At 37.1% G+C, this 27543-nt stretch overlaps 2 protein-coding genes across 3 annotated transcripts in view; both read left to right on the top strand.

Annotated features, from left to right (window-relative positions):
- The first annotated feature begins 402 nt into the window (after window positions 1–402).
- On the top strand, window positions 403–16359 carry bnip3lb (BCL2 interacting protein 3 like b). The gene is made up of 6 exons (XM_082158439.1): window positions 403–662; window positions 11179–11398; window positions 12017–12089; window positions 12402–12499; window positions 13036–13185; window positions 14195–16359. Exons 1-6 carry the CDS (start codon window positions 578–580, stop codon window positions 14241–14243), a joined length of 675 nt encoding a protein of 224 aa, XP_082014565.1. The 5' UTR covers window positions 403–577; the 3' UTR covers window positions 14244–16359.
- A 6051-nt stretch (window positions 16360–22410) lies between these two features.
- Window positions 22411–27543, top strand: part of dpysl2b (dihydropyrimidinase like 2b) — a 31596-nt gene continuing 26463 nt past the window's right edge. The window contains exons 1-2 of one of the 2 annotated variants that reach the window (XM_082158409.1): window positions 22411–22518; window positions 23087–23353. In XM_082158409.1, coding sequence (XP_082014535.1) covers window positions 23102–23353 — 252 coding nt within the window. In that variant the 5' untranslated portion in view covers window positions 22411–22518; window positions 23087–23101. Of the gene's footprint in view, window positions 22519–23086; window positions 23354–26739; window positions 27024–27543 lie in introns of those variants that run through there. The other variant, XM_082158408.1, reaches the window with a different exon arrangement.

Below are 27543 nucleotides of genomic sequence, written 5' to 3' on the forward strand. Positions count from 1 at the left end.
TAAATATTTATTAGCAACAATGCACAGGCCTATAGTTGATATGATACACCGATATCAGATTTCAGTGGCTGAAAGTTGCAATTTGTATTGATACGGTGGGGAGTATCTTATGAAAATGCACTATGGACCAAATAAAGTCACAATTAAATTTTTTAAAAAGTTAGTAGCCTTGTGATATTGAATAAGATAGTTGCCATTATTGGGTGACTCGCTAATTAAAAACTACCAGTAAAAACAATAGATATGGCCTACTGGTTTTAAGAAAATGTTAAATGGGCTTGCCATATGGCATTTCAGTTTATTGACAAGCTGTGTCCATAATTCACGTGCGTTTTATAAATAAGCAGTCCCCTGACTCCATTACGTAATGTTAGTGTCTTTGTTATTAGATATGCACCCGTTTGCGTCACTTTAGCGCTACAGGAAATCTGCACTCCCAGCACTGTTCTGGGATCAGCCACAGAAAACTGTTATTAACGAATCTAAAAGGATCGCTCCGCAGATCTCCCGATCTGCTGTCAGGCTCCGTCACGCGTGAGCGCGCAGAGTGTGTTCGTGCTGTGCTGCTGTCAGTCTTATGCAAGCCGCCCTACACACACACAGCACGATGATGTCCGACGCTGCTGCTCCAGCAGACAACAACGGGGAGCCTGGATTAAACGGTATGTACTGCCGGAGCACCTCGCTGTATTGTTCTGACATCTATAAACTTTGTTAAAGAAGCCTTTGACGTGTCCGTATTGTTTTTTTAAAATACTTTTACTTCTTTTGCTTAATGTAAAACCTGCTTTTTTTTAGTTCCAGTCAACATTTTTGTGCCATTATAGACAGTTGGAGGGCGGGGTTTGCTGTAAAACAAGTGCGTCACGTTAATTGACAAGCGTTCTGTCCAATGGCCGTTGAGTTTGTGTGTTGAGGCGGGCTTTAAATCGTGATTGACTTTAGTCTAAACCAGTAGTTTGACTATACGTTTTCAGTAGGCTGGCCAAAGCCGATGTCAACAAGGCGAACTAGATCAATTCGAAAATGGAGATTGTGGATGCTTGAAACCTCATTTTATTCGTTTAATTCAGTATGTTACATATGTGTTTCTCTGGCGTGATAATGAGAGAGTGCTCTAGTATTTTATTCATATTTGTTTGACAACTAACGCTTGACATGTGGCAGCGAATAAGGTCTTTGTTTGAAATATGTGAGGTTGCAAACAAATTGGTCTAGTAATTGGCCTCTGACCACTTTGATTTAACTTAACTTGAATTTAATTCACTTAGTAGACGAAAAACCATGTGTAATGCGGTTAAAAAGAACTTGAAGCCGATAAAATACACATCAAGACAAACAAAGAGTTCATTATCATACACTCTGTATGGATTTGCCCCAAAAACATTTGTCATGCTACTATTTAAAGACCCTATCAGTTCATTCGTATGGAGAGACAAAATCTAAAAAATTTGGTCGCAACATTAGTGGAAATTCCTAAAAGATTAGAGAGACTCCTAAGAGACTAACACATCTTGTTGAAATTCCTGGTATGCTTTCTGAAATGCAAAAAGCAGACTGCTAAATCTCGCTATCTAAATATTCAGACCACGAAAATTGGAAAGTATACTTCAACTGCCAAATAATGTAGGCAACTGATACTAAATGTAATATTGAGTGGGCTACGTGCGCGCTGTCATGACCAAATCACTAGTCCTCCTCACAGCTGTGTGTGACCCTAGTTCAGGACGACAAATAATACACTCTACTATGGAGAAGGTTTGCGTCATGAATATTAATCACGCACCGATCCAGTAAGCCTTACTGATTGGCTGAGAGTCAGACATTAGAACCACTGATCTATATAGAATTATAGATCATTATATAGATCAGTGGTTAGAACATGAACGTTAGTAAACCGGCCAATAAACTACTGGAAATGAATATTGATTAAGCTACGTGACCGAACTGTGTAGGGAAGCTTCAAAGCAGTGTGAGCAGGACTTAATTAATATTCATGAGCTAAGCTTTCACCATAGTAGTATTCGTAAATCTATTCCTAGCAGCAGCTAATGTGGTCCAGCCTATGTCAATGTGTGGAAAGTGGCAGAAAGAAAGTCAAGAAATAGAATTGGGAGGGTTAGTTTAGGAGAATGAGTCATGATATTTTGAGATCGTGAAGTAGTGCACGTAAAGTAGGCTAGGTAATCGTGTCATTAGCAAGGGTTGTGGACTTGTGGTGGAAACTGCATGGAGATCTGTTGGCTACAAATAATCATCATTTAACATTTTAGTTATTTCTTAATGTAAGAGATAATGTGTAAGATAGTGGAAATGAAATGAAAATAACATTGTGGCTGTTTTGGCCTAAAAAAAAACATCCACTAGCATCACAGATTGAATTTAAAAAGTATTTAGATCCTGTATTCATATTCATTTTGCAATTGTTATACACACAGGGGCTTTTCACACTTCCTTTTCAAACCCTGCATGCATTAAGGTCAATGTATTCTGTGGCCTTTTAGTTTTTCACTCACTACATTTTGAAACCATCATCATCACAGTCCCATTATCATAAAACGCTTGGTTTTCCACAAATGAGGCAGACTTACCTCTGTGTGATGACCGCAGCTTTCAAATGCACTAGTGCTGAAAACTAGTGAATCGGGCAGATTCTTCTGGGAAAGTGAAGTGACATCTCACTAACATCTCACTAACTAGTGTTGGCCAGATTCTTTTGGTGTACGTAACAGATGGCTCAGCGTTTTGCAAACAGTGTTGGTTTGATCATTTGGATCAGTCTGGCTGTGTACTAGACTTGATGACTGCTAGCTGGAGGAGGTGTAAAGAGTAATAAATTAATCTCTTAAACCCTGTCAAGAACATGTACGGGACATATTTCTTCCATAAAGTCAAAAGAACGGAGACTATAATAATATTACATCTTTTTTATGTATAAATTGTGTTTTAACCTTGTTTAAATTATAAGTTGTTGATAATGTTCTGTGTTTGTTCTGAATAAACAAAAGTAGTCTGGTAATTTGCAGTTTAGTCAAATATTAAATGGCTAAAATTTCTTTTCTCCTCATAAGTTAAAAAAAAATCTATTTAATAGAGGTATTGATATTATTGGGGACAGTCAGTGTTGGGGGTAATGCAGAAGTAGCACAAGTTATGTAATCAGATTACTTTTTCAAGTAATGAGTAAAGTAACGCATTACTTTTAAATTTACAACCAAAAATCTGTTACTTTTTCAAATAAGTAATGCAAGTTACAGGGTTCGTACGGTCATGAAAAACCTGGAAAAGTCATGGAATTTTAAAATGGCAATTTCCAGGCCTGGAAAAGTTTTGGAAAATGAATAAACTCAGAAAGTTTTGGAAAAGTCATGGAAATTTGTTTTTCAAAATATCCGTGTACTTGAATTTGTTTAATTAATAATATTGGTGAAACAAATTGCAATACTTTTTTCGTTAGGGTGATCAGTCGAATCACGTGACTCACTTGCGGCGGATTTTGATTGTAGGTGGGCCTCCAGAAAAACTAGATGGGCCAAAAGAAATGGGTTCCCCTTTCATGTCCGTTTCAGCGCTTTTCTGCGGCACTGAGGACAGCGACTAAGTAGCCATACCTGTGTGGCTCTTGTGTCGCTGTCCTCAGCTCAGTGCTTCAAATGAAAATAAGCTGCTTTGCGTTTTCATATATGCTATATAGCTACCGTCTGTATGCGCCTTTCCATTACAGATTTGAGCAAAACTTTTTTTTTCTCCTAAATATCGCTAAATAACTATTGCAAAATGACGGCGTTTCCATTAACCGATGTTAAGCGACTAAAACTTTTTTTTTTCCTCTCGCGATCAGTCATTCCAAAAATCATGGCAATGGAGGACGTTAGTAGGTTTATATCTCAGCCACCGCCCTACAAATTATTATTATTAATAATATAATATATCAAAAAGAAAAAATATCGACGAATTTTCAGATTTTTTTTGACTTTTTGCCTCTTTGTTAAACATTTAAAATATATACAAATTAATATGGATGATTTATCCTTTTAAAAAATGTCTTTTGTCTTTTATTTTCCGTGTTCGCATTTATGAGGAAAAAACAACATTACATGACATTCCATTATGGTAATGAGTCCTCTGAAAGCGGCACTAAAAGACTTTAAAACTTACACAGAGACCTCAAACAGAAAGCACAAAGCCTTTCTAAACGAATTTCGTTTTGTATTAATTGTATCTTGATTTTAAAATATGTTTCATTAACCAATTGCTTAATAAATAAATAAAAAGTAAATAGCAGAAAATAGATAATCACGACACAGAGGCGCAGGAGTGAACTTCATCATCCATGAACCGAAACTCAGCGTAAAAGGTAGCCTACTCGCCTCACAGACCTAAACAAAACTGAAATAGGCCTATATCTATTATCTACAGAAATCTCTACTTTTAAACAGAACCATTCAAAACAAAATAAAACGATGTAGCCTAATCAGGGTCCGAAATTAACACCCGCCAAGCGCCAAATGCGGGTGGATTTTCCGTTTGGCGAGTATATCTCAAAAGGCTATCAAAAGGCTAAGGTGAATGTTCATACCAAAATAATAAAATTGTCAGCGCGCACGCGCTCTTCTGCCTCTTAAGAACGAGCAGAGAGAGAGCGAGTGAGCGAGCGAGCCCCGGCCGCGCGCGCGCACTCACTATTCAGAGCGGACAAGCGTCAAGCTTCCCTGTACTTTTTGACAAGCGTTCTTGACAGGGCGGCCAGAGCTTCTTTGCAGCTCAAGTCGGCGGCGGTGTGTACGTACAGTTAACGTTCTATCTGTTGACGGCGCTAAGAAAAAAGGATATGTGAAGCTCCCGCCACTGGAAGAAGCGGTCGCCGCCCATTTGTGTCCTGCTCATCAAAGCCGTGCAGAGCGTCTTCAGCACTCGCGGATCGTGCATACTCTGCCGCTGGCCAGGCTGCTTCTGCTTTACACACCATGGCCGTTCTTTTCTCGATAAAATTAGTTTTCTCATAGCGTTTGCAACGCAATACTCGTTCCCTTATCTTTCAGGGAACCGAAGTTACGTAAGTAACTTACCGAGTACGTTCTGCCTTCCCTTCCACATGAGTCAGGAAACAAAACTGACAAAAATATATATATATATATATATATTTCACCCCAATGATAGTAATATTTCATATATTTCTCTCATTTTGATCTATATATATATATATATATATATATATATATAGGCTATATGTATATATATATATATATATATATATATATATATTTATTATTATTATTATTATTATTATTATTATTTTTATTATTATACATTTCAAATTTTGCTCTGGACAATTTTTTTTATGTTTGTATTCAACATAATATGCCTACCTTATTATCTCAATTAAAAGTACTGAAATGAATGTAGGCTATATGTGACCAAAAAAAAGGCTGTTTATTATTTTGGCCGGTAAAAAATATGCTTGTGGATTTTTTCATCTACCAGTCCCCGTGGCAGGTGAGCCAAAAAGTTAATTTCGGACCCTGAGCCTAATCCGTATGAAATGTGCATTTCTCTCCGGCGTGTTCACTACTAAGAAGATCGCGAGTCAGTCAACTTCGTCTTTGTAGTCGACACAGAACACACTTGTTTATTAATAAACAATTAAAATTGAGAGAGAGAATATAAGATTAGTTTGACTCATTTTGAGGACTTATAATGATCTGTTAAGATAGAACGTTCACCTAATTCTGATTAGTCGAGAGGATTTATCCGTTTAGGCTAAAAATAGGGTCGGCGATTTGGAAAGAAATTGCATCTTGCAGTGGCCTACATTTTAAACAAGGAAATATAGCTATTTGGCATGAAACATTGATGGAGCAGTGAATAGGGACAATCTCGTTTTTTTTTTTTTTTTTTTTTAATGGCGTTTATCGTGTTTTGGAAAAGAGCTCTTCAAGCACATTTTCCATCCGCTACTAACGTTACCCGCCCGCAAGGAGTTCATTATCCACCCGCATCTCCGCCCGTGAATTTTAGGAATTTATTTTGTATTAAAACATTGCTTGTTCATTTATTTTATTCAAGATATGGGGTGGTAAATTTGAACATGGATTTTTATTCTTATTTTACATGTATACACAGACGTTTTATTGAACATTATGTCATGAATATTTACCTTTAAGTCATGGAAAAGTCATGGAAAAGTCATGGAAATTTAATGGTAAAAATGTGTACGAACCCTGAAGTTACTTTGTTTTCCCATTGACTGACAGCTCTCCTGTCTGCATGTTGAGAGAAATTGGAAGTAAGTGCTGAGGCGTTGTGTGTAAACATGATGGAGACTGTAGTTCTAGACTAAATGTGAGCAGGCATTTACTCATCTCACTGGCACAAAAACATATTCAGTCTTCATAAAAATGAGTAAAAACAGTGGAATGCAAACTCAGAATATTACGCAAACCTGCAATAATTAAATATTTTAAATAATGCAAATATACTTTATGTATTTAATCTCACTTTATTATTAACCAATGTCTTTCTTGCTGACCTTCGATGATCCAATTCAACCTTATGAATAAGCAAAAATGACTAGATCCTCTTTTTTTTTGCTAACGTAAGCGTGTTGAATTTCTCCTGCATCCTATTCTTCTGCAATCCAGAAGGGCAGCACAGCTGAGAGTTTGTTTGAGCTGCGCCCTCTACTGTACAGGTGTGAATTTGCATTTCACTTTTGGTGAGAGGGCCTTTACATTTGCCAAAAATATAACTATTTTGTTATTAAAAAACAAACAAGCAGGCCCTGCCCAGGTGAGAAAAAGTAATGCAAAAGTAACGCATTACTTTACATAAAAAGTAAGGAAGTAACACAAATAGTTACTTTTTTAGGGAGTAACGCAATATTGTAACGCATTACTTTCCCCAACACTGGTGACAATGTAATGAATCAATTTTATACATAAAGTTCATGTATAAGTTCGAGTCAGTAAGATTTTTTAAAGAAATGTATACTTTTATTCAGCAAGGATGCATTGGATTGATCAAAAGTGACAGTAAAGACATTTATAATATCAAAAGATTTCTATTTCAAATGAATGCCGTTCTTTCAAACTTTCTATTCAGAAAAGAATTCTGAAAAACATGTATCATGGTTTGCCCAAAAAATATTAAGCAGCACAACTGTTTTCAACATTGATAATAATAAGAAATATTACTTAAGCAGCAAATCAGCATATTAGAATAATTTCTGAAGGATCATGTGACACTGATTTTCGATTAAATAAATGCAGCTTTGGTAAGCATAAAAGGCTTGTGTATGTATGTATATATATATTCACTCAGTATACAATAATAATGTAACATTTTAATGAAAATCTAATATGAATCATCATTAAGAATAACAAGAATTAACAACAACATTATTACAATAATACAAAAATATATAAATTATAACAATAATGAGTATTTGGGGTAAAATGTGCTTAATTCTAATCACATAATACAAAAATGACTTTACTTTTTGCAAAATAGCTATAATTTATTGAGTATTTTGTATTTTTTGTAAGATTTAGTCATCTTACCACAGATTTTTGTGTAACATGGCCACACATCTATCACTTTGCAGCCCTGATGCTTTAGCATTTCATAAATGAGCGAGCATAAGCCTCTGTAATACTATCATAGATCTGATCTTTTGATCTATGTCTGTTTCCTGATGACAGCCAAAGCAACATGTTCCACCACTGGCCAGAATGTTCAGCTCGCCTGCTGCCATAGCAACACTGTTTGTGTCAGTGGATTGAGACAAAGGTCGGTCGAGTTTCACCATCGATGGGAAGATGGAGTTGAGTTAAGTCAATGCAGGAACCATGTCACATGATCCATGTTTGCTCAACCCAGGGAAATCATGTGGACCTTCTTTGTCTTCCTCTTTTTGTTTCCCTGGAAGTGGGGCTTTGGCTTGCTAGACATTCAGTTTATACTTAGCTCATCCTGGTTGGTCAGCAGTGAACAGGAGTGGTGTGTTAAGCCAGTGGTAAACAGAGGATTCACTGTGCGATAACACAGAGGTTTCTGATGAGACAGCACAGCAGATGTGGGGGAAAGGGGAACACGGAAAACTTCCCGTCCTCATCCCTGTCTCACGCATGAAAGGAGTCTGTGTGTTTGTGTTCATCAGGTCTTCTGAGAAGTGAGTTTCTGCTCAGACTCATGTACAGTATGTGGCGGTGAGGTCAGGTGTGAAATATATATATCAGTGGGCTCGTAATGAGCCGGAGAGGGAGGCATTTACTGCCCTTTCACCACACAGTAAATAGAAGTTAAGTCATACCACCATCGACTTACAGGGAGATCCCACTGTCTCAGTGCCTTATTGAATGGTGGATACAGTGTCATTTCTAGTCACTTCTCCCCAAAATTAAGAAGTAAAAACTAGGCTATTATTTTATTTTTTTGCATTGCGGCTTTATTTTATTTAACTAAGTACATTTGCCTATCAAATTGTCTTTATCAGACGTTTTGCTTTTGTAGTTGATGTCAGTGTTGGTTCTCATTATTATAATACAGCATTTTTGTACAGTATTATATTTTTAAAAATCAATGTATGTCAATAATTTTCAGTTTTTATCTGGTAGTCCAAGCTTTGAGGACATCTACATACTAACAAAATTCATTTTAAAGGCACAATATGTACGATTTTTGGATTAAAATATCCAAAAATCACTTGAACAATGTTATATATTTTGGTGACTTGTCCTAAATGTTTCCAACAATGTTTAAATCCAGAGAAATCATCTATTTTAACCAGTGTAACACCCCGTGTCATTGCTTCGCCTGTCAATGATGTCATATCCACGTTACCCTCGATTTCCATAGACTCTTGAATATATTACCGGTATGTTTTATTAGACAGGTGAGCAACTGTCATTGTTATATAGCTCAACACGGTTAGTCTTATTGTTTGAATCCTTTGTTTACTTGATTAACCGCGAGTAACATGTTTGTACACAAAAAGTAAATCGGACAACACTATTTTGTCAAGTGGCTGACAGCATAATTAGAAAGAGCTTTATTTGTTGTAACAGTAAAACAGCATTGTCTCCACCATGCAATGTTTTAAAATAAATTGCATGCCATTTTGCAACACAAGTCATCCAGCTACATTATTAAAGCTACAATATGTAATTTTTTCGCCGCTAGGGGTCGCTAACCTCTTACAATAACAAAGGCGTAGGTCGATGACGCATAAGCAGAATTATGGAACTTGCCGTCATGCCGAAGGATCTAATAATGTTTATGGATGAGTGAATGCATTGATGTTTTTAACATGACTGGTATGAAGCATGGCGCGATTGCTAATGAGAGACAGATATCAGCGCCACACGCAAGTCCCGCGGATGTAAAGGAATAAGGACATTTCATTCTACCGAACTACCCGCAAGTGCTGAATTACTAACGTTACTTACACAGGTCAGTTAATTAGACGAATGAAACTTGTGAGGTAACGCAGCGCTGTTTCACTTGGTCTACACTATCATACTAAACTGTATTTGAGTGTGTTGAAAGTTATGTTATTCTATGTGTTAGTTTATCTGTATGAGACTAGCAGTAAGCTAGATCAACATTAGAATAACATACTGATCATATTCTAACATTTCATCATGTTGAGCTATATAACATTGATTAGTTTTATGTACATTTGCTCACCTCTATATTTTCGCATCTCTGTCAAGTCGAAGTTAGTCGATGACGTGGAGCTCTCTGCATTTCGAAAACGCCACGCTGATATTGATCCTCGTTTTAGTTCTCCTTTTGTCCCAAAGTCTGCTTTCCATGGTCCATAATGTTTGAATGAAGCAACAACAGCGTGAGCGTGCCACTAGACTAACGCAGTTGTCCACGTCTGTCACCATGGTTACTATGGCAGTACGAGCGGAAACCAGGGATAACGCGGATATTACGTCATTGATAGGCAACAATGACCAGGGACGAGCCATTATTTAAAATTGGAATTTCTCTGAAATTAAAAATCTTTGGGAACTTTTGAGATATTGTCAGTAGTACACAACTGCAGGAAATATATCACACCGTGCAAGTGATTTTGGATATTTTATTACAAAAATATTACATATTGTAGCTTTAATATGATATTCTAATATTGATCTAGCTAAGCGTCTCATAATAGCCACTGAGCTAACGCATAAGCGGCAGCGGCCGACTGCGGCATATAAGCATAATAAAAACAGCAACATAAAATCTCCCAAGCTGTCGTCTCCGCCCTGCTTCATACCACAGTATAATGTTAATACAATTTTAATACAGTAGCTCATCCATGAAAATGATTAGTGCCTGAGTCCCGTCGGATTGATTTCCATCAGCTGTGAAGGTGAAGACGACAACTCCCATGATTCCACGCTCATTCAATTAGTTCCATCATTACTCCAGTCTTCAGTGTCACATGATTCTTTAGAAATCTAATATCTAATATGCTGATTTGATGCTCAAGAAAAATGTAAATGTAAATATTTTCTAACATTATGTATGTACTCTCTTTTGATCAGTTTAATGGGTCCATTAAAAGTCTTAATGTTTATGCCTTTAAAATTTACATCTAAGTAAAATTACTAGTAGTAATACAAATTTTTTCATGGGATCAACTACAGGATTTGACAGAGTTTGATTATAATTTTAGTAGCAAATATTCAAATAATCAGTGCTATAAACACTAAAAAAATTACTTTTACTGATTAAAAAAATGAAAGCCCTATCCCTCAGGACATTTCCTTGTATTTCTACAGCACTTAAAACAAAAAAAAAATGTATCTATACATATTTCGTCATTTGGTTGTTACGTCACGACTTCATTCTGTTTATTCTGTATCTTTTGCCTTGAGCGCCACATTTTTAAGATCATGTTAAAGACATTTCAACTTTGAAAAACTACTAATGTACTACTAATGCATGAATACTATACATGATACGAATGAAAAATGTCCTCAATATTACAATGAAAAAAAACAAAAAACATATTGGTCCTAAACCAGGTTTAATTTTATTTGAGCAAAGAATGATTTTGGGGAATTAATTATGAACCAAAATATGAAGCTTTGTGATATTTGGTGCATACATATATTCTCATAGCTGAAAACATTTTATTAAAAATATTTATTGTGATATTTTTGTGTTGTCTTTTTTTAGGGTCATGGGTAGAGCTGGAGATGAACAGAAACGCTGCATCTCTCTCTTCCTCCAGCGCCTCAGTGCCGCCCCCTCTAGACCAGGTAGTAGAGGAGGATGATGGGATGGTCGGGGGGCTAGAACACGTTCCCTCATCGTCTTCCATCCACAATGGAGACATGGAAAAAATCCTGCTGGATGCCCAGCACGAATCCAGTCGCAGTAACTCCTCATGCGGCAGGTAGACAACATATTGATGTCATTTATAGCAAATATTTTTATTAAAATGTCAATTTTTGGGTGAACTATCCCCTTAAGATGTTGTTTACACAGTCCTCTTGCACATATATCATCTGCAAATGTCAAAAGTTCACAGCTTGAGTTTAATGACCTCATAGATAGAAAGTAGTGCTATAAACATCCATACGAAATGACACTTGGTCACACAGACCTCACACTGATGGGATACGGTCATAATAACCCTTATCTCATTCAGACTCTGTGAATCATATGATTCAGGATGTTTACTCTAGGACTACAGTGTTTCTTTCTCATATGTACACAGGCTTAACTCCTCTCACACACTACAACACACTACACACACACACAAAACAACAACATTAATTGTTATTCCCAAACCTGTATGGCCTTCTTTGGTCTGTGAAACACAAAAGATGTTTAGCAAAATGTCCAAGCTGCTCTTTTCCATACAATGAAACCGATTCATATTGCCATAAAAGGACAGAAATTGCAACAAATTATCATAAAAGTCGTCTTCTGAAGTCATACTAAAACTTTGTGTAAGGAACAGAATGAAATGTAAGCCATGTCTTAAACTCCGAACTGCTCGCTCCCACAGCCCTCCTCGACCCCCCAGTCCTCAGGATGAAGGACAGATCATTTTCGACGTGGACATGAGGAGAGACAGTCAGGTACTTCCTCTCGAGAACATTGTGGATCATCTAATTTATGGAACGTATTCTGGCTTATCTTCATTACCTGTCTGTCTTTGTCTTTGTATTTTTATGTGTGTGTGCGTGTGCGTGTGCGTGTGTGTGTGTGTGTGTGTGTGTGTGTGTGTGTGTGTGTGTGCGTGCGTGCGTGCGTGCGTGCGTGCGTGCGTGCGTGCGTGCGTGCGTGCGTGCGTGCGTGCGTGCGTGCGTGCGTGCGTGCGTGCGTGCGTGCGTGTGTGTTTGTGTGCGTGTGTGTGTGTGCGTGTGTGTGTGTTTGTTCGTGTCCCTCAGGAGTTCGTCATGGAGAAGATCAGAGATGATGACATCTTAATGAAGGATTCAGATCGGGTGGCAGACTGGTCAAGTAGACCAGAGAATGTTCCGCCCAAGTAAGACTAGTATAATTTTAGTGTCATTGATATATTTTTATATTTATACATTGATATTTTTATTAATATTTAATAGTATAATTTAATTCATTTTTATTTCAGTTTTAGCTTCACATCAAGTTTTAGTTGTGCAGCAGATTAAACTGAATTAAATTGAGAAATGTTGTCTTGGCAATTTGCTTGGCAAGTTTTTTTTATCCTTTATTTTATTTCAGTTAATGATTATTTTAATTCAAGTAATGAAAATAAACTCTTTTTTTAATGGTTTTAGCTTTAGTTTTAGTTCACTATAATAATCCTGCTGGCATACAGATACAGTCAAAACCTAGTGAGCTAGTCGCATTTTTATGCCCAAATAGACAGCATTCTGGTCCAAACAAAACTTCTTAACCCTCAAAGACCCAAATATAGTAATTTCAGTTATGGCCATTGCCAATTACGTCGTTTCGGAGCCTGAGTTTGCGCTATAGTAATCCTGAGGTGAAGCAGTGTGATGCTGTTTTGTTCATGATGTGTTGGGTTTATCTTTCTGACAGGGAGTTTCATTTCCGGCACCCGCGGCGTTCAGTGACTCTCAGCATGAGGAAGACAGGAGCCATGAAGAAAGGAGGCATCTTCTCTGCTGAGTTCCTCAAAGTGTTTATCCCCTCGCTGCTTCTGTCCCACATCCTGGTCCTGGGTCTCGGGTAGATAAACCTTAAAACACAATCACACTTCACGCCAAGTATAAGCTGCCTTCAAGTGCACCTAGGAAACATGTAAGGCATTTGTTATTACAACATGTTACGCATTCCTAACATGGAAGTTTATAACAATTATTCCAACAAACAACAACAAACCCAAAAACTACATTTGAAAAAAACTAAATTAAAAAGATTACCGGTACACGTCTTACCAAAACATAAAGCAAACTGTAAAAGTAATTAAGTTGTTCTTAATTAGATTACTGTTAAGTAATCTAGCTGTTCCCTACATCACATATTTAAAAGGATTGAAATATGGCTTGTAAAATTAAAATAACTTGCAAAATCCTTCATTCACTATCATATATTATATGATATAGATCAGTGTTTTTTCCTCAGTGTTTCAAATCAACACACCCCTTCCAATTTATCACCTTGAATTTCAACTTCGTAAATGCGACTTGGCTCAGTCATTTATGTTCTCGGAACTCAGAAATACATTATACCATGAAATTTTGTCATCTCATCTCGCAACTTTTTTTTCTTCTTCTCCAAATAGCCCAGTAGCTTGAAAATACAACTCTGTTTCCCAGTGGACCAATAATAAACCTAAGCACCCTGACTTCTGGAAGTTGCACATAACCAGCCTATCAGATTGAAGCTTGCCGATTTTGGAAAACTTTCGCAGTTTCGTTTGCGATAAGCATCAGACGGTCCTTGAGCGGTTTGGCAACCACCTGTTTGAAGACTATTGCTTGAAGTCACTTTCAAACCAAGCAGCTTTCTGTAGGTCAACGTGACAATTTTATGTGACTAATGCGGATTCCTATTGAAATTGCTCAATTTGAACCTTGCAGAAACACGTGTAAATGAGACCACACCTAGTGTTTAATTCACACACCCCTGATGAGTATGTAGCTTGACAACAGTGTAAGATTCTACATGTAAAGTGTCTGACTTTTTCAATTTCTCTTTCTTTTGTCTTGTATCTCACACTCTATCTCTAATACAGGGTCTATATCGGGAAAAGACTGACAACTCCCACCGCAAGCTCCATTTGAACACAAATCTGATCAAGTGCCTCAGGCATGGCCCAGGTGGATTAGGGACAAGGTAGCAGTTTGTACGAAGAAGCCCCCTGCTGCCCCTTTCTTCCACTTTTACTCCCTCAGCCACCTTTATTTCCTTTTTTTCAGTATTTCCTTTAATTCAGCCTTGCCATGCCTAGAAGTATTAGTGATAAATTCTTCATTTCAGGCCCTTTCTTGTTTATCACTTTCTGTATCCCTTTTTAACACCCCCTTATTAAAAGAATCTTAGTTCATTTTGGAAGTATTTGGGGCATCGCGTGAACCCAAACGCGCACACGCTAGCTCTGCACTAGTTCGGCTAGGAGGCAGCGATGTGTCTGTTTAGCACCCCTTTCTGTTCTGATCACATGACCCAAGAGTGAGCCACTCACGAGTCATAAAGGATCCTCAAATGGGATCAACCAAAATATAGTGACTTATTGAAGCATGCCTGAGTGATAGCTAAGATTTGATTTCTTACTAGAAATGCTATCCATTTAGTTATTTTTATTTAATTCATGGGCGGAATGCCAGGATGATGGACTTGGAAGTGTTTTGGGAAGGATAGGGCTCTCCGTAGACCCCAAACTCGTCTGGTGAAGACTGAAAATTAATAGCTCAGACGCAATACATGTTTATGACTGTATGGCATGAAATTTTATACCAAGTTTTGCATAATCTTTTACACAACCCTGATAGAGACAGCACCTGTTACATTGAAATGTCTGATACATATATTTTTTAATATTTCATCTCATAAACATAGATAAAAACCAGTCGGATGGGGCTAACGGATCCCTGTATGAAAAAAAAACAAAAAAAACGCTATTGTTATTTTATTGTTTCTCTATGTTTGTTCTGTCATTTGTTTGCCTGTAGTTTTTTCACATAAAGTACATATCATGACCTAGTGATTCATAACTAGGCTTCTACAACACAGCCTATTTTGCAATACCTCACAATTTACCATTAGCATTGAGCTGAATTTGCATTAAAAGCTAAGAGGATCTTGCTAACAAGGACAATGGCTTTGGTATTTTGCCATGTTGTCATAGCTGTGTCAAACTTTCTAGAATTTTCATACACTTTCATACACTTAACTTAAAGGCAACAGTGCAAGAGAAACCTTTCTTCAGTTATAGGGATGGTTCACCCAAAAAACAATATTCTGTCATTATTTACTCAACCCAAACCTGCATGATTTTCTTTTTTTCTTCTTCTGTAGAGCACAAAAGAAGCAGCTTTGAGCAATGTTCGTGCTGCTCTTTTCCGTACAATGAAAGTTAATGGAGATAAACTGGAAGAGAGCAGATTTGATTTCTTTAAAATATCTATGTACTTGGACTTACATAAGGTTGAATAATGTCGACGGAATTTAAATTCTCACGTGAGTTATTGACCTCGCACACTTACAGAGTCATAGTCGCACACATTTAGTGAACACTAACACTCCAGCGCCACAGGTGACTGTGTTATCCTGGACATGAAAACCCCAGTCCTCATCGTTTATGTTTTCAACCCTGAAGTGAAATTATTCTCGAGTCTAGTTGTGTTTTTGTCTCTTTTTAAGTGTATTTTGGATGTGCGAATTCTTTTTGTCTTCAATATCTGTCTAAGGAATTACTTCTCCTCGAACACAGCTGCCAAAACCAACTGAGAGCTCAACTCTTATGAACTTTGTGCCTCGTCTTCTTAATCATGTTTGATACAGAATCCTGTCATCATTTCCTGTTATCATTATGTGTGTTCTGTGCCACAAGCTTTTCCTTTTTGTTGTTTTGCACCATCTTATTTGTGAACGTGACTTTTGGAAGGTTTCTTATATGCTTTATTTTTTTGTTTGTTTTTTTTTTGTTTTTTTAAGGCTTTACCTAAAAAGGCAAAGTAGAAGAGAAGGTACAGGATAGTTAAAGGGTTTTTATTTCTTTTGTTTATATTTGCATTCAAATTGTGGTTGGAAAGAAGTGAGTTACTCTCCTTTGTGGAGATGCTTTTTTCAGACTGCGATGTGATGATAAAATGAAGTTTATTGGTTTAACAGACCCTTTTTTCTTCCCTGTTGGGTAATGACAAAGTTTTAAAATTAAAATGTAAAGAATAATCTGAATTTCGGTGACTGTTTTTGTGTTGTGTATTGTTTTGTTTTGTTATTTTTTAATTTTTTGTTATTTTTGTTTTACTTCATACATGACATTGCATCACACATACATGATATTTCCCTCACTTCATTTATCAAGTCATGTACCAAAATGCGTGCATATGTTTGTGTTTGTTTTTCCAAAAGAAAATATTTATTTACACAACTTCATCTATGGTTTAATAATTATTGATTAAATAGCTTGTTTCCGCCACTGAATAAAAAATAAAAAGTGTAATTGCGACTTTTTATCTCACAATTCAAACTTTTATTTCTCAGAATTGTGATATAAAGTCACAATTATGTACTATGGAGTCACAATTGTGAGATATATAGCCTACTTGCAATTCTGAGGAAAAATGTCAGAATCCTATAACCTATCTCAAGTCAGCAAGTAGTCTCTCTTTTGAATGTAGCCACCCAGCAATGCTAGCAACCACTCAGAACACAGAATTAGCCCGTATTCGAGTTCTGAGGCACTCGTCTGGGAATTCGACCTGAGGTCAGATCTCCTTCGGCTCTACAGTTCACACCGAACACCGAGCCAGTTGTTAATACTTCTGTGAGATGATTACTTTGGAGAAAGACCAGAACAGAGACAGATAGAGTGACGTCTGTGGTCCTTTCATCAACTATATGTCATGTTACATGCAGCTCTCAGTTATTATGATCTCACTACATTCCTCTCATCAGTGTGGCTTATTTTCTCGCTGAGATGTTAGGATCGGTTAACCAAACCCAGTTCCACCAAAACATGAGTCTGCCCGGCTCTTACATCTAGCTGACTCATGTTTCTTGTAGCCTTCAAGTTCATGCCCTCATCCTAACTGTGATACGAAATGCCTGTCATATTTTTGCTCTGTCATTTTTTTCTGTCTGAGATAATGTGGGCTTTCACAGTTCCTTGCTTAAGTTCCTTATGGATCACTGCAGGGTTGAAAGAGCCCCACAAGTGCCAGTTATGAGGGCCACTTATATGATATCTGTTGTCGAAATGCTTCATCTGTCCTTTGATTGGATTTACAGCAGTGTGCAGATTCAGAAAAGCTATTAGCACTGAATCAATTTTATCCATTGATTTTGTGTGAAATGCTACACGAATTCATGTGTACTATAATCTCGAGGGGTATACGTGCATTTGCCCACAGCTAAGAGGCTAAAACCAATTTGACCAAACTACCTTTGTGAGTTCACCTGGTTTAAATTTAATTAAAAATAAATCGGTCTAGATGGAGTTGAAATCTAAAGCGCTACTCAACTGCCCTCTAGTGGCGCAGATGGGAAATTAAGGGTGTGCCTCATTCTAACCGAGCTGGATATTATATCTGAATTCCAATATCCTTCTTATGGATACAGTTGCAACTACAGATCTTTTTTTTCACAGTTTGCCCCTGCCAAATGATTGATGAGTCAGCAACTCCTGCAACCTGCAGGGCGTTTTCTTCAGCACAACACATTACGAATCAGAATACAGCTGATAAGTTCCATTCAGTGACGTCGACATGAATCGCTATTATTGTGGCTTTGACATAATTAATTGCATTATTATGTTATCTGTGCCGCATTATTTGAGATTAAATGTACTAAATACTGACGTTTTGTATTTTAGGCTATTAAATAAGTTATGTCCTTAAAATAATTGGTTAAAACAATAGTTCCTGTGCATTCCTGTTTGAATTAGTCTAGTGCAGAGCCATAGAGAGAGAGAGTTGCGACACTCTTTGATGTCGCCGCTATGGCTGTCACGTGGTTCATGTAAGCCCCAATAGTTCCAAAACGTACGCTGGCTGTCGTGTTCTTCTATGGGACAGACAGCAGCGATTGCATTATTGAACGGTAAATATAAAATAAAACACACACCCAAGTACTTTTTCAGCTGTTATTGCATTATTGCATTTTGTTAATCTCAGTTTTGCATTTTGAGATAAGTTTTAAGCTATATTTTTGGAGGGAAAAGCTTAGTGTTCATGTTCGCATGGGTAGTAGCACTGGCTTTAGCGGCTCTAACTTAACTTTTCCATATCATTCATCTGATGATGGACGTCTCATGATATTTATTTTAGCACAACTGGGCTGTATTAGGCTATTGATTCCCGTGATTTTGCTTATAAATTTTGATTCAGCCATTAGCCTACCTTCGTGATCACGCAAAGAGGTCTGCCGTGGCGGTCCGTTCAGAATTCGCTTAGAAGCTAGCTCACTTCTTCTGATGAAAGTGGCCACCCCCAGGACCACAACGTGAAACATGATCATGTTAAGACTAAGAATATTATTTTAAGATTAAGGCCATACACATTATCAAAACTATAACAGATTAAAAACGAATTTAAGCATGGCTGATACAAATGAAGGTTTTCAAATAAAATATTTTTTATTAAACAATGACAGACAACAAAAATGTGTGCTTGTGTGTGTGAACAAGAAAAACAAAAACCAGGGGCAGGTGATCCATGAAACAGACAGGACTGGTGATGGCCATAACAATCCTAAAGGTCCAGCATTGTTCTCACAAGCCGCTTCACTCAAGACAATAATAACATAATGAAAAGTTAGTATATCCCAAAAAATTAAATTAAATAAAAGTTGCTATAAAGGTGGTAGCGATTCATTACCGAACTCTTAGCTGACGAAGTCGCGCTAGCTAACTAACGTTAGCTAGCAGGCAGTGCTTGAAAATTGGTTGAAACAACCAACATAAAATATAAATAATTACGCTGTGCATGTACAAATGAAGACCAGTATAAGCATCGCAAAGGGCCTCTGATACAATATAGACAGTTGACAATTCAAAAGAGGTCGATATTTCGGCAACTTAACTCTGGAACAACTCGACGCGCAGCAATGTAAGTGAATGGTGTCCAACGCCCAAATGACAGTGTTTGGAACTATTCCGATCTTCATATCCCGGAAGTAGGCGGTTAAAAGCGCCGCCATTATTTACAACGGAGGTCTATGGGAGTGTCGCAACTCTCTCTCTCTATGGCTCTGGTCTAGTGTTCCTCGCAGTAACCCATGGCAACCGCATAGGATGTAGGGGGAGGAGCTGTAATTAAATTCCCAGTCTTGTGATTGGCCGAAACAGGTGTTCTGAGGTTCCGTAATGAATGATGACTGAAGTATGCATGCTCATGTTCATTATCTGACCCATTTAATGACTCATGTTAACCAGAGGAGTGTTTTGGAAATGTCTATAAAGTTTTTTCTCTTTGCAGCATCAGTTTTATGCATGCATGTCTGATGTTTGATTTGGGGGGATTAAATTAAAAGAGTTGATCCTTTGTTCCTTTTGTGTCACAAACTGTCTCACTCTTCCCCCCTCAGTCCAACAGCCTGCAAAGACAGTAGCTAATGCAGCAACTCTTTTGAGCGGGTAGCCTGTTGTTGTTATGGAAACTGGGCTCTCGGAGCTATTATTGTGAGGGCTGAAGAGAATGTGTCTCCAATGAGCGACTCTCCACCAAATTGTTCCACTGGCCAACATACTCAGCAAAATCGGCAAAAAGAGAAATGAATGAGCAAAATATATTGGCTTTTATTACTTGAAATCAAAGATAATTAGGCAACTATGTGTTGCTATAGACCTTATTCAGAGCAGCGTCATGGTGAGTAATGAAAGTGAGGCTGAGTTGTTTTTTAAATGGCGTCCGCTGTAAAAAGCTATAAAGCTCCTAGTCAGATCACTTATAATTTTCTACACCTCATGTTGTCTGGAGTTTTTGTGTCTACTGAACTTTCTTGGAAAGACATTTTTTTCAGTTTTTCGTCAGCACAATCTAAAAACACATTAAATAACAGTAGAACCCACTGAAGCGATGGACTTCTATCCATCACAGACTTTCTTTCATTTCCATTCAAAATCAGGATGGTGCTGTGGCTGCTGTGAATACTGCGAGAAAAAAATACCGATAAGAATGGTTCAATTCTCGAACGCATGAGGGCCCTTGTGATGTGGTTCTTTTTAATGGATTAAAGGGATAGCTCACCCAAAAATGAAAATTCTGTCATTAATTACTCACCTTCATGTTGTTGTTCCAAGTCCGTAAGACTTTCGTTCATCTTTGGAACACAAATGAAGATATTTTTTTTAAATCTTAGAGCTTTCTGTCACTCCATTGACAGCTACGCAACTACCACTTTGACGCTTCAAAAAGATCAAAAGAGATCAAAAAACAAATCCATATAAATTGAGCGGTTAAATCCAAATTTTCTGAAGAGACACAATCACATTATTTGATGAACAGATTTAATTTAGGCTTTTATTCACATATAAACATTGATCAGCGAACATAAACAGAAGCTCAACCGGACCTGCTTGACGCACGAGAATGAACCTCATTGGTTCTTACTGAAGCTCAAACGTGTTGCGTAACTCGAGAATGAACCTCATTGGTTCTTACTGAAGCTCAAACGTGTTGCGTAACTCGAGAATGAACCTCATTGGTTCTTGCACGTCAAGGGAACACACTTGAGCTTCCGTTTACCACAACATGTGTGAGTTGATGAATGTTTATATGTGAATAAAAGCCTAAATTCAATCTCTTCACCATATAAAGTGGTCGTGTCTCTTCAGAAAGTTTGGACTAAACCGCTCAAGTCATATAGATGAGTTTTACGATCTCTTTATGAACTTTTTGAAGTGTCAAAGTGGTATTTGCATAGCTGTCAATGGAGGGACAGGAATCAAAAAGATCTTAATTTGTGTTATGAAGATGAGCAAAAGTCTTACGGTTTTGGAACGACATGAGGGTGAGTAATAATGAAAGAATTTATAGGATTCTATATCACAATCCCTGCACAAACCAGCACAGTCCCGTCCCGAACGAATGACTCGTGTGTGCAGTCCGATTCCCAGACTAATGAGTCAGATCTTTTTAGTGATTTAAAACATACAACACGAACAGTGGATTCCGATTTCTGAACGATTGACTCTTATGAGCCGGTTCTTTCTAGCTACTCAAAACCTCCATGTATCAGTTGGATCAGTTTCTGAACCCGAATATTATTATTTCATACCATAATGTCGTCCAACTCAAAATTAAGTTTCACAGACAAGGCTTAAGTTAGTCCCAGACTAAAAAGCATGTTTGAGCTGTTTTAACTGAAAGCAACTTGCTCTGACATTTCTTAAAATATGTCAGTAGCCTACCATTGTTTTGTCTCAAGATGCACTATAATTGAACTAAGGTGTAATCCTGGCTTAATCTAAATCCTGTTTGTGAAACCAGACCTTATTGTCTTAAAGCTGAGATTTAAATCAGTATAGTTATTGGCAGATTGTAAATGTAAATTTTTGTAAATGATAGCATGTAGATGTAGATTAATCAGACATTGAGTTTTGTTATAACCAGTTAATAATTTAATAAATTAGCAGATTTTTGTTAATTCAGAATTTTTGTCATAGTGTCAAGTGCTATATAGCCTATAGAGGACCAATATACCTTTATTCGAAAAAAAAAAAAGTGTTTTATAAAATTTTTTTGTATTTATAATGATTTAACTGGAATCTGAAATGATCTCATCCTGTGGCCACAGACAGTAGCCTACTAAAAGCAATAAGAATTAGGCCTACATTTTCCCCAAAATATTTATTGTTTTCTGTCAAATTACTGAAATGGAAGTGGAATCTTATATGATTCTTATACATTTCGCGATACGTAACACAACAGCCAGTCTGATACATGTGTGCATAAGAACAGCTCAGACAGAACCGAACAGAAAGCCATATAAAGAGTGAATTACACCCTCCGTGATTCGTCGCGTGGTGCTGAAAGGACAGCGCCCTTAACTTTAACCTGCATGGGCGTGGCGCTTCAACTATCAACAGAGCAACGACTCTTCAGAAGAAAAGAAACATTAAGAGTCATTATACATTCTATGACTAAACCTAACATAGCTACATTTCTCTTTATTTACCAAATCACACGCGTGTTCACCAAACAAACGGCGTGAACGCTAACAATGGTAAGCTACTACACAATGGGCATTAAGTGACAAGTCATCCGGGGAAAGAGCCCTCAGATATGGACACATTACATATTTAACCCTCAAAAACCCGCGTCGCTTCCGCTGTTCCTCCTCTCATCTCTCCAGCAGAGCGTCACCTCATCCTCCGTCGGTCTCACGTCTACTGTACGGTAACATCCCTGGATTTTTCTCTAACTGTGTCTTTGCGATATAATGCTTGATGTGTTGCGTTAAATAACATGACATGGTTTACAGTTATTTGCATACGTTCTACATGTATTGTATTGTATTGTTCAACAGATTGATCATGATGAGTAGGCATCTTTTCTAAAGGGATTTTCATTGAAGTGTTTGCTAGTGGCGATCAATAGCATGTTATATGCAGGGCTGAATGGTGTGGATAATGAAATTCATTGTTTTGACAACTCATTTAGTCATATATACTGAAGAAATGCTAATTGAATTTGTATCATAATTTTTATTTAATTACTGATTTTTTTACGCAGTAGGTTTTTATTTTATTCTTAGAGGAATCTTTTTTTAATTATTATCTCATAAAAAAAAAAAAAAAAAAAAACCTCATTAGCATTCCTTTAGGATTTGTAGGAACCTCCTCGCCTCACATGTGATGCTGTTTCTCACCTCCCAATGGAAAAAACTAACATTTAGTGTCCACAGAGCAACCTCCTGCTCTCTAACTGGAGGTTTACACGCCTTTGCATCCATCTGACAGTATTCACTGAGAGAAATGTCTGCTATCGGAGATGCGACTTCGTTCTTCCAGAACATGGGAAGCTCCAGCCCCAACCAGCCACGGCAGAAATTCTGTGGCATGTTCTGCCCGGTGGAGGGTTCATCCGAGAACAAGACGCTGGACTTTGACTCGCTGTCCTCAGGGAAAGGTCGGGTGATCGAGAGGCAGAAGGATGTCTCCAATCCACGAAAGGTGGAGATCAGAAGAAGTGCCGGGAAAGAGAATCTGCAGAACCTGAAGGATGAGGTAAGAGCTGCAGGGATTGTGCATGTGGGTGAATCAGTCTGATTACATATATCATTCATTCAAATGAAGCCTTGCTTATAATAACAACCAACCAGTTTATTTATATAGGCCTACCTAGATATGAAAGTGTTTCCATATTGTATCTAATAAGATAAGATGGTTCTGTAGAATCCAATTAATTATGAATGCTGTTTAAAATCATTAAAACAATTGAAATATGTTTTTAAAGTCAACACCCTAAGTGGTTTGTGAATGGTTTATTTTATTCTTACAAGTAAAATTCCTTGATTTTTATTTTTTATTATTAGGCTACTTGATTTTTGTCTAGATCTATTAATTTGCAGTCCATATATGAACTTATAGCATGGTGCAAGGATGACATCAAAACCTGAAAGACTAATTTGTCACTGGTTCCATCAAGATTTTCCTATGGGTGTTTAAAATGGGGGGTTTTCAGTTTATTAGTAAAATAAAGCCTGTGGTAAACAAAACTTGATACTTTTTGCTCCACAACGTTTGGACGTTTTGCTGTACAGTGTAAATTACACACACCCATATTGGTTTGTGACGTCATCCCTGCACCACTCTATAGAGTGCAACAGTCGGGTTCCAGGAGTAAAAACTCAATTAATTTTCTCCATAGGGAAATTAATTTTCAACGATAACTTATAAACCTTTAAATACAGCCTTATTGTGAGCTACGAGGTTGTTAATTGATAGTATTTGCTTCTGCTGAAGCCGTCAGCCCACATTATTTAAACTTAGTTTTAACATTTTCGTTTTACAGCAGAATTCATGGTGAAAAACTACATTACCCATGATGCTGTACAGAAAATTACACCAATCAAACAAGCCAAAAGAACTCTTTAGCTCCACCCACTCCCATGAAGCACTACAAATGACATAATGGAGTCGATCTCCCTACATATATACAATATATTTCTCATTGTTTTTAATTCTATTATGCTGTTCACAATGCCTCATGGGATTGTAGTTCTTTCCCTCACTAAAGCCGTTATGTACAGTCTTGTACCTTTGTATATTTGTCAGATTTTTAAATACTTTTTTGCTTCAATTGAAAGTTTGTAACGTTGTGATTCACCTCGTAGCTGGTTGGCTTGGTTCATGGCTTATAACGCTTTCACAAAGACTTTGTTTTGAAATCCCTATGGGAGAAATGAATGGAAAAATACTTCCGGAACCAGCATGGCTGAGAAAGTGGGTGGGGACTGTTGCACTTTATTACACTGTTCTCTGGAATACTTGATTCTGATTGGTCAATCGCAGCATCCTGTTGTCAGATATTTTTGTATAATAACTTTTAAACAGTATTTTTGACATTTTCCCTGGCAACCAATCTGCTACACTACTATTCCTATATGACGAAAATAATTTCAGCTCAATGTCCATTGATTTACTTATTTAGCAAGAAGTAATATGCAATATTGTAAAATGCTTTCCTTCAGGATGATACAAAATCGTATCACCCTGTCTGGGTTTGACTTGCGCTAACAACCAGCTGACTGTACAATATCCACTACTCATTTTTAAGGTTGTTGCGGGTGAATAAAACCATGAATTCTTTTAAGGCTTGTATATTTTCTGTTGTTCTCACAGTATTTGTATTTCCACAGCATGAAGGTAAGATCTTACGGATTTATGAATGAACCGCTCGTTTTAAAATCTCCCTGGATATCTATAATGACATCCTCTTCAAACATCACAATCCTGATGATAACTTTTGTGAACTCTACAATAAGGAAATCCACTTAATCAGTTAGTTACTCTTGCCGAAATATACAGAGCTATTGCAAAAATGTAAGTTCAAATACAAAATTCTAAATATGTCTGACCGCTTGTTTATCTGGTGCATAAGGTCTATACCTCGCAAAGGTTTGTGCATTTAGAAATAAGGTGCAGCCCTTCTAGCTAGTTTATATTTTGAATAAGAAAATGTTCAACCCCTACAAAATAAGATGACTTTATTGAAGTCCAGCTCTTGTTCCCAAGAGCTCAATAATTCAAGTATGTGTGGGCCTTGGTATCTGGATGTGGTAACCATAGCTACAGATACAATGATGATGCTGAACGATGATTGAAGTATGCCCCGATTGGGCTTTAAGAGCAATAACTTGGGAACTGTAAAAGCTCATATGCCTGTTTTCCCTCTTTATATTCAGAATTACCTTCCTTATTCACATAAACCATGGAAAAGAAAAGTGTATGGCTATTTCACTGAATGCTGTTACTGTTACTGTTGTGCATGATACTATACAAAAAGCGCTATGTCACCCATACAGGAAATTGTTCTGTTTGGCAAGTGTGATTTAAAGCCACTCCCATGCTTTCCCCCCTCATGACAGGCCTGAATGACCGCAGAGATCAATAGCATGTTTAAATCTACTGCATTGAGACCAAAGTAGCCTGAAGGACCCGGATGTTGAGCTATAGACTTTGCACATACACTAGATTTGAGGCAAAAGATTCATGTTAAGAAGGCATTAAGTGTGGTGTTATTATACAATGTTCTGAATTGCCTGAACTAAAACTGCAAACATATCGTTTTGCTACTTTGGCAGTCTAAGGCAATCACATTTATTTTATTTGCTTACTGTGCACACAACTTTATTATCAAACCATTTATTTTCAAAGCATTTAATAAATATAATATTCAAGTACAAAATATTCATTAAAAAAAATCATGAATTTTTGAGTCATCAAATAGTTATTTTAGGGGTTTGACATGAATAAAACAAGCCTTTTCATAAAATGGTCAAGAAATTTCAATATTAAAACTGATGAAAATAATTAATCATATTTATACATTAATATTATATATATATATATATATATATATAAAATATAAAAAAAGTTGTATATATGAAAAATGTTTTACTGCTGTTTTTCTTCATATGCCAATATTTCTCTTTTTTCTATACTAAATTCTGCCTTCTTATAATATATATTTTTTGTTATTATTATTTCGATTTCCAGACAGTTACACCACTTAGACCTTTTTGGATTTTAGCTTCACAACATTATCTAGGTCAACATGAATTCCAAATCAGACATTGATTTTTATTATTTTTATTATTTTTATGTACACATTGTTGAGGTATATTCAAATCATTATCCTCATCAATTATTATTTTTTTATATATATTTTTTAATAACTATTAAACAAATGGCATAATAAACTGCATAATCGTTAGCATACAATCAAATTTAGTATTAATTTGTAAAACAGTTTTATTTTTTCCATCAGTTTTTCGATGAGATTATGCAAAACACCATTGTCTGAAACACTGGTCACCCTCTCTGGACTCAGAGGAGGAGCTGCCGGCTATCCAGGGCGGGGTTGTGCGCATGCGCGCTGCTCTCCGCTATGAAAATCTCTCGTTTTGTCTCAGACAGTCTGGGTGGACTTGGTGCATCAGTGGAGAGGAGATATTGGGCACAGGTCTTTTGTCCTTTACATTTCTAGCGCTTTTGCCTCCTCCGTTCGCCTCTTAATTTCTCGAGGACTACAAAAACTGTCCTAAACCAAGCCATTTCCCCTCCCAAACAGATCGTTGCATCCATTATTACAGTGATAACGGTTCATCAAAGGGAATAGAGCAGAACGAAGATGTCTGGCTATCAGGGCAAGAAGAATATTCCCCGCATAACCGTGAGTTATGGAATATCTTCTTTAATTATTACTAAGTATAAAGCATGTTTAGAAATATTTAAAATCCTGTGAGAATGAATGTTTTTGATTTGCAATGCTAATGAACGCTGATCCGAACTAAACGCAACGCTCGCGAACGCTGATCCCCTGCTCCGCTACATTATGCTACGTTACTCAGGTGCTTGTAGCCGGTTAACTTGTGATTTTTTAAAGCGAAATTCAGCTGTCAAAGTCTATAACATAGCTCTTGAAGCAGTAGGCTACTGCAGCATTTCTAGGTCTGGTTTTGTGATTCACACCCCATCTACACGACGCAAAACAGAAACGTTCCCTTTATAATTAATGAAGCTGTTTGCGCCGTTAACTTTGCGTAGCGTTACTACACCGGCTGTTACAATGTGTAACGAGCACAGCATTCCACGGTGTATCTAAAAATTGCAATGATCAAATCCGTTTGACCAATGTGACTTTTACGCGAACAAAACGCACACAAACGTGTTTGAGGGAGCGGTACAGGATA

This window comes from Leuciscus leuciscus (assembly GCF_965113295.1).
Source record: "Leuciscus leuciscus genome assembly, chromosome: 24".
Lineage (NCBI taxonomy): Eukaryota > Metazoa > Chordata > Actinopteri > Cypriniformes > Leuciscidae > Leuciscus > Leuciscus leuciscus.